The sequence below is a fragment of the Bombus bifarius genome, unplaced genomic scaffold (assembly GCF_011952205.1).
Source record: "Bombus bifarius isolate JDL3187 unplaced genomic scaffold, Bbif_JDL3187 scf7180000008140, whole genome shotgun sequence".
In the NCBI taxonomy this organism is placed as follows: domain Eukaryota; kingdom Metazoa; phylum Arthropoda; class Insecta; order Hymenoptera; family Apidae; genus Bombus; species Bombus bifarius.
Genome location: NW_022884468.1, coordinates 119,985 through 132,091, shown reverse-complemented (window position 1 = coordinate 132,091; position 12,107 = coordinate 119,985). Strand labels below are relative to the sequence as shown.

Genomic DNA, 12,107 nt, shown 5'->3' with positions numbered 1-12,107 from the left:
TAACTGTGATTAGAATTTCAAAATGAAAATATTCTTTCATCGTGAATTTTATAGGAGAAAAAGAGAACCCATTTGAATCGATGGTTTGGCAAAATCGTTCCTCTCTTTTCTCTTTTATTAATTAATTAATTATTCAGTACCGTAATCAGCCGCTTCTCATTTTTCTCTTTCGATCCAGATCACTTTCCCATTTCACGGCTAAAAATTCAATAGTTGTTCATACGAACACGGCTAGTCATTCGCGTTATTGCTTCTGCTGGAATTTTCAGATTTCCACGTTGTCCGAAAAAAGATACGAGACGAGACGAGAAACGTTATTCTTTAATCAATCGCTTGATCTTTTTCATTCTATTTTCCCTTCGATGGCTTTTATTCTCACCTTTATGTATATCGAATTTACAAAAATTTAAAAAGACTCATTTCGATTCTATAATACCGGTCGCCCGAGTGTTTTCGAAAACTAACTTACTTTTAAAACAAACACGAAGAAAGATGCTGAAATAATATTAAATTCTCTGTTATCACGTGTTTTTTCATGCAACGTAATTTCAAGTTGGGAGATTATTCGGATATAATAGGGAACATTGTTAATTGTACGATAACAATATTAAATTCTCTTCTCTGTATGTTTGCCCAATTATTTAAAACTCCATTATTCTCTGCATATTGTTTCGAGTATCTGAAAACGCTTTTCGTTCTCTCCACCCCCGACAATTCGATTTCACGAGAATTATGATGCGGAGGTCGTACGTTCAATGCTTTGAATCACGTTTCGCAGGTCGCTGTGCCATCTTGAAACGGCGGTTTGCACGGAGCAGACCGCGCGACGCCTGCTATAAAAATGGCAGATGCGTTCCGTGCCGACTAAACAAAAGCAATGAACGCCGGAGACATGACAAATACGCGTCTAAAACTTGTATGAACTCGCGCAAGTTCGCCAGTCCTCTTCCTCGTCACGTTCAACGCATATATCCGATCGCCAGACGTTTCCTCCACCGTTCGCAAATCATGGCACGTTAAACGCATTCTTGTCGAAAGGGCTTTGCCTCGAAAAATTATGCTCGACCCGCTTTTGCTTAGCGATGGAACCAAATTCGACCAGATTCGAATATTTGTATTTGTAAATTCGAATCAGATCCAATTCGAAAGTTCAATTTCTTAAGATTCGAGTAGTATGCGACAGACTTCGTTGCTCAGGGAATTCATAGAAGTTGATAGAATTCGTTGTATTTGTGAAGTATTCCATGGTATTTGCAAAGTTTCGAGAATTTATTTTCGACTACTCCGATACTTGAACGAATCGAACATTTTTACGAAGAGCTATCGAATCGCGAGAGTGAGAAACGTATTGTGGATCGTTTCTTCTTTTTCTAAGAAATTTAGGAAAATTACGCGGAATTATAAACGATGAAAGGGATTCCCATAAATTTTATTTTTTAAATCAAATGAAATTTTTTACGCTTGTAATTATTTGAGAACGATAGCGGTGAAAGATAATTTCAATCGAACAGAGTGTTTCTGATAAGGTGCTCGTCAAGTTTCGAGTCTGTTCGATTAGCATTCGATTCTACTTGCGATCTATCTTTTTTTATATCGTGAGATACTTACAGATCGGTACCGATCGCGTTTAGGTTTTTTATACATATGCATCTCAAATATGAATTAACATTAAAACAATATAAAAAGACCAGCGAATATTGAAAAAATCAAACTTGGTGCAACATAGAAACTAACAAAATAATTCAAGTCATCACGTTGAACCAATTGGTCAAATACTCTACCTTCATACATACTCAAACACAAGTTAATATATTTATCAATGTGTTAATTCTATAACAATTTAATATGTACAGGATGTCACAGTTTTTTTCCAACAGGTGTATCACCATATTTCATTTGCAAGATTAAGAAACAAAACTGTTTGTAAACATAGGCTCTTAGATGTTTTATTATAACAAAAATATGAAATGATAACTGGCTGACATTTTATCGATACAGCATAAGAACACATTGTCGACTCGATATGATATCGGTTATTATTATTATGACATCATATCGATCTGATATGTTTACACCAACTGCAATGTTTACTCGCTGAGGTTGTTGCTTTGGTCAACAAGTACGATAATGGTTATGCGATCTCAGCGATGCGCAGTTCAAGGAGGATCAATTCCTTCGCTCCTAAGAGCGCCAGTAATCAATGGATTTTCACTTGTTGACAACTGTGAAAGAGAAAGTTTATCGAATACGAGCTACGTAAGACGCGTGAGAAATTAATTCTGAGAATCCGTAACGTGTTTGCAGCAATTGAAAGGGAAAAACTACCAAAATAAAAACATTAGCAATACAATAGATCCTATTTTCCGTAGATATCAGTCCTGCATAATAATGGACAATTTGAAACGGAATTATAACGAGATCCGATGATCTGTTCTTCTTGTATTTCTGTTATAATTTTTTAATAAAACGTTTGAGAGTCTGCGTTAATGTACTGTTTTTTCGACCATTCGCGGAGAGACGCGATCGCGAGAAAGCACGTCAAATGATCGATCCCCTGATTTCTGTTACGATAATAGGGGTGGTTCAATCGAGGTTACACTGAATTAACAGGTATAAATTAATGTTTATTCCAACAACTTTGTAAAGAAGATAATTACACAGATACGTATGTACAAGTTAAGTAAGCGATTGATTTAAGAAACCCGGTAATCACATGTTGACTATTCTAACGATGAAGAATAAGTGAGGTACAGTGACGGTGCTGTGTCGGAGGAAAGCTAGTCGTAGGTGGGTCTAATCTACAAGAAAGAGCTGATTTGTCAAGGGCAAGGTTTCATTGGGAGAGTGAGGGAAATACTTCGCTGTCAATTGGTTAATTTTCTAGGTTGGTTGGTGAGGAAGGAAAGAGTTGCTAGTGGGAAGCATCATACGTGAGAAAACTAATTTTCCCGTAGTAACAATAAGCTTTAGAAACGATTCAGTAAAGAGATGTTTGTTCGGTCTGAAGGACCTTAGCTAGCAAATTCCTGAGATTTATGATGGGTCCTTAAGACTATTGAGGGTACGCAGCAAGGATGAGCGGACATCTGGTTCCCATCTTGCCCGCGGTGTCTGGCCTGGTCCAGGTAGTGTCGCCCGACGTAACATATACCGTGTTTCCTTATTTTACCTCATATGATATGCTGGTAAAGTATTGCGTAAAAAGACTAGTACACCCTGTACACTTAATAAGCTTAATAATAATAAAAGACTTCACTTTGAGAAAAGAAAAGGGAAACAAAAAAAAACACAGGAATATTTAACGTGATAATAGAAAGAGAATACAAAATGAGAAATAAACGCATTTCGAACCGAAATCGGAAGAGATGCAGGTGCTATGGCGGGACTGATGTGTTTTACGGAATTCCAGTGCAACAGATGTACGGATCGAACGGAGCGAGCGCAGGCCTACCGGTGGGCATGACCACGTTGAAGGGCACCACGGGCACGCTGGGAGCGCTGGGGACCTACGGCTCGGCCCTCGGATCGGGGGTAACGGGTGCCACGACCCTGCCGCGGCCGGGAAACTGGCTGCGCCCTGCGGGCCTCAGGCACGGGCACAGCGCGGCCCGGGTCCGCCTCTACTGCCAGGCAAAGTGAGGAGCCACGGTTCCGACAGGTAACTAAATCAAACCGTAAATCAGTAATTACAGTAGAATCATCCATAACGCGCCAGATGTATCGCTGCTTGACACTGATAATGGTACGACTTAAAAAATGTAAATTTTGGAGGAGAGGAGACAAAGCGTTGTTCTAAAACTAGAGACAGATTGATAGCGACATATGAAAAACTGATGGCACTATGAATATGCTGTTTTACATGATAAAAATAGGAATATAACGTAGCCATTGTATCGAATAAACAAAGCAAATTTGAGATTTTTGGAGTTGTACCATTATCAATGTCGAACAGCGATGTACAGGCTGACGAAAATATTTGAACAAAAATACACCAGGGGCGGCGATACGTAATACGATATATCGTAACAAAATATTTCGGAAATCGTTTTATATAATATGATATAATTTTTGTTTTGTGCTGTTGTTTCTTTCTTTAAACCACTGTCAGAGCGAGTTGATTGCTTGGATAAACAAAGCGTGTGTCAATGACTGCAGTCGACTCGCAGGTCGTAGGACGCAGATACAACGTTTGAAAATCGCTTTTACGCTAAACAAAAGTCTATGGATATCCATTGCATCAGTACAGCCTCTTCATTATCTTCTTTTTTTATTTTTTATCTTTCTTCAGCCTCGCACACATTTTTCCTTCGTTCAAGACGTTCTATTCCGCGCTGCAGCCAGTGTCGCGCGTCCTACTCGTTTCTGCAATTGCTGCGAACGTTTAGAATTCCTTTTCTTCACTGCGTTCATTTAATTCGAGTCGATAATTTAATACGCGAGTATATCGATCCTTAAAAATGAATGCCGTGGATGGTTTGTCGGAGACGACTGTTTTCTCCGCGATCTTTCGAAGAAAAAATTCTAATTAAAAGACTGAGAAGGACTGCTCTTGGTTTGATTATCAAGAGAACTTTCAAAGGACCAAGGGAAGAAAAGTCGTCCACAACATTCACAACATCATGGTTACTGATATGTTCGCAGCCGAACAAATCGCCGAGCCGATTTAACAATTTGAAACTATTTATGATTACATGTACACCTAACACGTTAAGCGTAAAATCCACCAGCTACTGGCACACACCCTTTATGGATGTATTATAAATATTGACGTTATGTATACGAAATATTCTGAAATTTCAGTAGCGCTGTTGCGAGACACTGCGGATTTGTATGCATTTGTAGATGAAATTTCATGGTGTACAGCATATACACGTGATGTGTAAAAATATGTAAATATCCAAAATATAATATTTTCTATGATATTCAGTCAGGTAAAACAATATTCTACGCAGGTTTCATTTTTTCAATTATATTCATAAAAATATGAATTTGTATAAACGTCTGCAGTATAGTAACCATCCTGTTCAGAATAGAAAGTTATCAATGAAATTACTTAATCCTTTTTCTTCGAAGAAAAATATTACGAAAAATTTCGAGGAAATATGAAAACAATTAGAAGGGGTCGTAACTAATGTTCTGTCACGCAAGGTTTATTGAAGAGTACAAACATAGCGTACATTAATTTTCAAAGTCGATGTAAAGGAATGCGTTGAATCTCAAAGTAATGCACTTCGTGTGCGTTTAGATTGAAATTCATACATTTTACAATGGTACCTAAAAAATTCTGCTCAGAACACAGTAACAAGATTAAAATTGTTTTAGCTTTCGGATCCTGCTCGCCTTTTAAATGAATGTTTGCGTTAATGTCAGTCATACTTCACAGTCTCGTGACGTTTAATTAAATTTTTAATTTAATTTCGTTTCGCAGCTTATCACATAAGTATTATGTGATATTGCTTAAGCGATCCATCAATGGTTATGATGCAATACATAAAACGAAGAAATTGCTTATAAAACAATATTGACATTTTATTAGCCGATAACAACACCCTGACACTAATATAAGTCTATAAAACATTGATAACGTAATGTTGCAATATCTTAACTAGAAATTTCTCCATATCTATTTGAATTAAATAATACCTTTCTTTTTTAAATCAAAATTACTTCAGCATCAATTATATTCTTAGCAGAGTTTTATTATATTTTAAAATATACATATGTACATTTCTAATCTATAAATATACATATATAAACTAATTCAACTTGGAGAAATGTAATTCAATTAATAAAATGTTTTTGTAGCGACATCTCCTCCAGCCAAAAAGACGAATGGTTTGTGTAGGTAAGTCGATCAAATTGTTATTAAAACTACTCTTCGTACTATAAATAACTTCAACGTCTAAACGTACAGAAACCTGAAATAGTGCTGCCTTTTCAACTCTCCGGCCTCTCGCGCAAAACCAAAAAGCATGTACCGCGAAAAATAAACTCGCAATTTACACCAGCAATAAAAAATTTCCCCCATTGTCCATCCCCGCGGACATCTTGTTCGATTTCATCCTTCCAATACAAGCGGCATCGACGAACAAAGCCAGCGTATAGAAACCACCAGCTATCATAAAACGATAAAAACACGAGCCAAACAACTTCGTTCCTCCCTTCCCTATCACACGTCCACTTTGTACAATCGCGCCGTACAAACGCACTTATTCATCCACTCCGTTCCCAATCTGGCTCGCGAAAAAAAAAATAACACCTTTTTCCTCCCTCTCGCGTCTTCCACGAGCACATCCACCCAGCCGCACGTACAATCTCGATCGGCACGATTACACCGAGCGGAAAGCATGAAACCGCGTTAAAGAATTTTACAAAACGTAGAGTTCGCTGGCACATTCCCTTCGAAAAAGGCAGCACGAGCTTTAAGAGCCCCCGCGCAATAGCGACAATTCGTCGCGCGCCAGTTTCGGTCGTTGTCGTTCGCGTAATGCAACGAAACAATTTTATCGCTGTACCTGCGCGCACTTGGCAAGAAAACCGCTTACATAGGTCGGTGCGGCCGAATAACACGTACAGGCGAATATAGGGTGATTTCTTATGAAAAAAGTAAGAGAAAGACATAGAACAAGATCTTTTCATATGACGCTTTGTTTTCGAGAAGATCGAGCTTGAAAGTTTGCCAGGTTTACCCGAACTTGGCTAATCATCGATCCAGTTAGCAGGAGATTGTTCTACACGCGAAAACGAATGAAAAATGTGAAATAAAATTTCCGTTTAAGATTTCGTTCGTAAAAAGATAGAGTCTGATCGTGTTCAGTTAACAATTAGTCTTCTAAACGCGTATGATAAATTTTCAAAAGAAACAACAAATTTCAAAGAGACAAAACATTCTGTGGATAAATTTTAGTCCACATTCTGAATTTATTTCCGCGTAGAATATCGTCCTGTCGACTATTTGTTACCCACTAGTGCGCGGATAGGCTGAATTTCATAAGGCCGATGACAAAATGAAAACAGATCGCTCGTTATCCAGTTGCCACACCTCGAAAACGAAACAATCGTGCAGCAGTCGCGTGGTCAAACACGCGCACGTACCCGTACAGGCAAATGTCTCTTTCGCGAGCGACTAGTCGTCGATAGTGTGCGGAGGGCTCTAAAGGCAATTTTCGCAATTGACCGTGTGCGTGTTGATTGTTGTTGGTACGAACAGAGGCAGGCCTGGACCAGAGCCCGCAGGGTGAACCGGTGCGGTGGTGCCCTCACCGCCCCCTCCCCCCGGGGACGTGACGACGCCATGCGTCGCATCGTTCCTATTCACATCGGTCGCGTGTTACCGGCGAACATCTTGGCATGCCACGCAACTCCCCAACCACCCTTTCACCTCCACCGAACGGATCGGCGAGCTTCCCGCCTCGATCAGCCCCGGATCGAGCCCTACGAAGCCGACCAGCAAGCAGAAATCACGCGGTGCGTGTACGCGGCTGAAAGTCGCTGCTGCAGATCGTCGAACGTTACACGTAGGTCTGAACGGACACCGAGTTCATCGATGGAACTCGTGCCTTCCGACCTGTCTGATTCTACGCGTTTCGCCGCGCGTTCTTTGAGTCGCTACCGAGTTGAGTGGAAACTCGCTTGGAGATGGAGACGAACGGGGCGAATGGCATCGGCACGATGCGAGGCGTGGACACGTGATCCGACGGATAATTGGACAAAAATTTCGTTTCAGCGCGAATATACGTTGTACGTGTGCGTGTAGTTATTGGAGAGGGAAGAAAGTATGCTGAGAGTGCAAATACGTCGAGAGTAAGTATGCTGAGAGTGAGACTAGGAAAGGGGAAAGGAGTCATCGATGCACAGCCAGGGAACAACCGGAGATTCGTTCTCGCGGTACACGTGTGCGTAGTCGTTTGTTCTTTTATTTAACCGATCGTTGAGTTTTACGTAATCTAGTCACGTGAATAGCCGGCTGTCTCCTCGGTACCGATTTTATGAAAACGGTACTCTGGATACACGTGCATTCTCTCGTGAGTGGTGGAAATTTTGCGATGGGAGCGACGTGTCTTCAATTCCGGCGATTATCGCGATCTAATACGTAAATTCGATGTTTTGTATTGAAAATTGAAACACGCCCGTTACGTACCAGTTAGCTCCGGGGATATCGAAATTTGCAGAAGAGAAATAATTCGTGGAAAAATTGTCATTGCAAAATAGTACGTGTATCATAAGAGAAAATTGAATGCACGCTCGAGGAGATTTTTTTAATTTTTCACGCTCCCAAGCGCAAAGTTTCCGCGCTGCAATCTCCGCGACAAAATCCACTGTCAACGTTTGATCAACGTCGACGCCGGAAAGCGATATGGCCCCTGAACCGCGTTTTCCATCGGCCGCCGTTACTTCGGATTGACGTCAGCCATGTGCACGCGGCAAAGGGTGAATTACATAGGTAATATTGATCGGGCCGAAAGGCAGAGGAAACGTTTCACGGAAAATCGTTACCGTGGGACACGCTGATGTGTGCATGCGGGTGCAGTACGTGTGTTACGTGTCGCGCGTTATGTGTGCGTGGTTAAATTGCGTCGATGCGTGAGTGTCGCGGGGCGAAAAATCGCGAGCACAAGCCGCGGCTGAAATTATCACAACGGGCCTCGGACACGGAGGAGAAAGATTGATAAAAAATTACGTTCTGCACGCTGGCATTTCTCTTCGCGTAAATGAAAAAAGAAAAAGAGAAAAGGTAAGAAATCGAAAGAAACGAAAAGAATAGAAAGAAACTGTAGCTAGCCGGGAAAAATCTAAATGGATGGAAATTAATTAGTCAAGTGTGGTTTATCGTTTGAGATTCGTTATTCGTGCGTGTAGTTTTCATCGTTCTCAGTTTTCCGTCGCAATCGCGTCGTTGATTTCACGACATCTGTCGATCGAACGACATTAGTTCCTACAATGTTTCTTAGCTCGTAGACGAACGATAGGGTAAGAGCCGAGGCACGCTTTACGAAGAATGATTGCGACAAGACTGCTAGCACCTCGCGCGGTGTGAATTGCACAGGAGTTATAGTAAACGATAAAAGCAGATTTACGAGACACGAAATGATAAACGGCGCAGAGAGCGGGAACGTGTGAAGGAACGTGGGTTTTTTTTAACCGAATATTTAAAGAGCTTCTGCATCGAAACATTCGGATTTGAGAGCTTATTTTGGCAGTTGGATATTCTCTATTTTCAAGCTGACAGAAAAATATGACGTAAATCTTTCTCGGCTTTGCTTTTTTTAACATCTTTGCTGTTATAGAAAATGTTCAAAATAGTTTCAATTGATAAAAATGTAACTTCGCTACGTTCTTCGTTAGGATTCCAAAAATATAGAGATTTGAAAAATAATTTTTGTCGAATGATCGACTACGCTTCGATTAAATGGTTACTAACGAAAATAACGGATTTGGGAAATTGGCGAGAAAAAGAGTATTTCAGAAATTGAAATTGAAATTATTTTCACTTTCTGACTGAGACGAATGAAACGTACTTCGGAAATCGTACGATATGCGTTCGATATACCGACAAGTTCGAAGACCAATAATTGGAAAATCGATTATCTTGTAATTACACGTGATTTATGTTATAGCGCGTATTATTGGATTAATTGACAGGAAACTGAGGTGACGCGTGTTAAAGATTTATTCGGCATCGGTGTAGCTTCGCTGTACAAAGAGAAATATTAATTCGACGCGCGTGTTTGCTACACGAACTTTGATATTGCTATTACTTTAGTATGCAGAGTAAATCTCCGTACATTTGAAATGACAATCGCTGTAGCGCATATTTAGCAATGCTATCGCTCAGAGTATACTAAATGACAAGAACAACGATGTTGTTATAAACTTTTCCGATACGTCAGTTATTCGTAGATCGGAATAGACCAACCGTACCATAGAAAAATAATTGAACATTGGACGATCACGACGAGAACCATCCACAAATACCGACTGAATCCCTATTTTATACTACGATAACGATAACAATTTTCTTGAATTGCTTAATTTATTGCACAAATGTAAATTAATCGCACAAAATTTTTATACCAATCGCGACGACTAACGAGTAAGAAAACGTAACGAGCGTACCCAGAGGCGACATAGAAAAATCATTCTTGTAGTTGAAACGGAAAATAATTTCTATGGTATGATTTCATTCCGTCAACTTTTCGAAGTATTTTTACACTATACAAATCAGAACGAGATCCTTTCACTGCCTTTTACGGGGACAATAAATAAAATTCGTCGTAAAGTGTCGAACCAGCAAGGGATGCCTTCTCTATCGTTTCGTCGTGCGGCCGTTTTAATTTTACAATCAACGCGATACGGAGCGAAATGCAAGCGTGAGAAATCGTACTCGTATACATGTAACATATTTGTATCTATTAAATAGCCGTTCAGCTTTGTGCCGTCTCCATAGATTACAGATACAAAAAGCATATATAGTTATAGAAGTTATAGTTGCGAGAGAAAGATGGTAGTCGAATGAATGGGAGTGCGAACAATAGAAATATGGCGTGTGTACGAAAGAACGAGTATATAAATAATACAAGAGAGTTTTTAAATATCGACATTAGCACGAAATCTATATCACAAGAATTAAAGTAAATCACCGATCAATGGGATTGCCAGTTTATGTTTGACGCGATCGACAACACGTCGATCGATAAGAAACGAATTGTAAGTACTTGAAAGGGTAAGATTCGTCGATGCTATCTGCTAAACTGGAACGTACGAAAAATGACGATCAGGATTATGTGGGATTAATTATTATCGAATCTTTTTACTTGGATTATTCAAAGATTCTCGGCTATTGTTTCACGTAAAATAGGAATTAGCTGAAAAATTAGTTCGAAAAGGCGTTCTTATATCGAATCAAGAATATTCAAGGATAATAAAATAAATACTTGATATTTTTGTATTGAAGTTCGAACATTCCTTGGAACATTTGATTACCGTGTGTCGTCGATGTGATCTGTCGAGCTGAGAAGAGATTACATAAAATTGAAAGGATTTAAAGCGCCACATAATCCTGACGTATAGTATCGACGAACAAAGAAAAGAAGAAAAGTATCCACTGTTTCTCGTAGCCAGACTGATCCTTCCGGCTCTAATCTTAGCTACTTTCTCACTTGTACGCTTAACGAGATGCGCCGATATGGTTCAACAGCGCGAGACGATATCGATTTCCAGGAAACGAAAGGGGAAAAATGTGGCGAAGGACGAGAAGAAAGTGCGTGCGGTCGTGAGAGATGAAAAATTCCAAAGAGCGAGGGGAAAAACAGATTGACGAAGAATGAGGAGAGCGTGGAATAAAGAAATGAGAGAATGAATGTCGGGCAGAAAGATGTGAGTGGATGAATTCGCAGTCCTTTGCGGCTGATGGCCGCGATTAGGCTAAGCGAGTAGGTAAGACGTTCCGATTAGTTGGATTCGGACACACGGAAGCTAGCTAAAACTGCCATGAGGGAAATGATGTAGAGAAATGGACGTAAGTGAATTTTAGTGAAAAATCGACCACTGCCTTGATGCATTTCTTACTTCGCCGAAACTGATACATCTTCGATCGAGTTTCCGATCTAAATTGAAATTTCTTTGAAAATGTCATTTGTAAATGTAAATATATTTTGATCTTTTTCATCATATCGTGTTTCGTGCAAATACAGTGTATTTTTCCTTCAATTAATTAACAAACCTTTATTTCTAAAAGTATTGTAGAAAATGAACCTAAAAGATTGAAATTTAAAGCACAATTTTAGGGGGAAACAATTTTCTGCTCTCGCTATAGTACTATTTTAAACATAATCGTACGGACAGTACAAAGAAAATCTTTCCATGTTCATTTTTATATTGATTTTAAAACTATTAATGTTAAATATATATTTATATATAACTCTTATTATAAATACGTTTGATTAGATTGAATTTAAAAATGTGTCAGGGAAGTGGTTTAGTTTGCATGTATAAAGGGGTAATTTTGAGTCTGTGCCCTAAACAAAAGAATGTCTCGAAATCTTTTCTTGATTTCTCTTCTCGAAGAAACGAACTCAATTAACGCGTTAATCACGTTCTTTGTCGTT

The 12,107-nt window shown here is 39.4% G+C and overlaps 1 protein-coding gene across 3 annotated transcripts in view; it reads left to right on the top strand.

Annotated features, from left to right (window-relative positions):
* The window catches only part of LOC117208591, a 280,013-nt gene extending 269,421 nt beyond the window's left edge, over positions 1 to 10,592 (top strand). For 2 of the 3 annotated variants that reach the window (XM_033449821.1, XM_033449822.1), the window contains exons 6-8: positions 3,418 to 3,658; positions 5,806 to 5,845; positions 7,211 to 10,592. In XM_033449821.1, the coding sequence (XP_033305712.1) occupies positions 3,418 to 3,658; positions 5,806 to 5,845 (281 nt within the window). In that variant the 3' untranslated portion in view covers positions 7,211 to 10,592. Of the gene's footprint in view, positions 1 to 3,409; positions 3,659 to 5,805; positions 5,846 to 7,210 lie in introns of all 3 variants that reach the window. The other variant, XR_004487733.1, reaches the window with a different exon arrangement.
* The last annotated feature ends 1,515 nt before the right edge of the window (positions 10,593 to 12,107 follow it).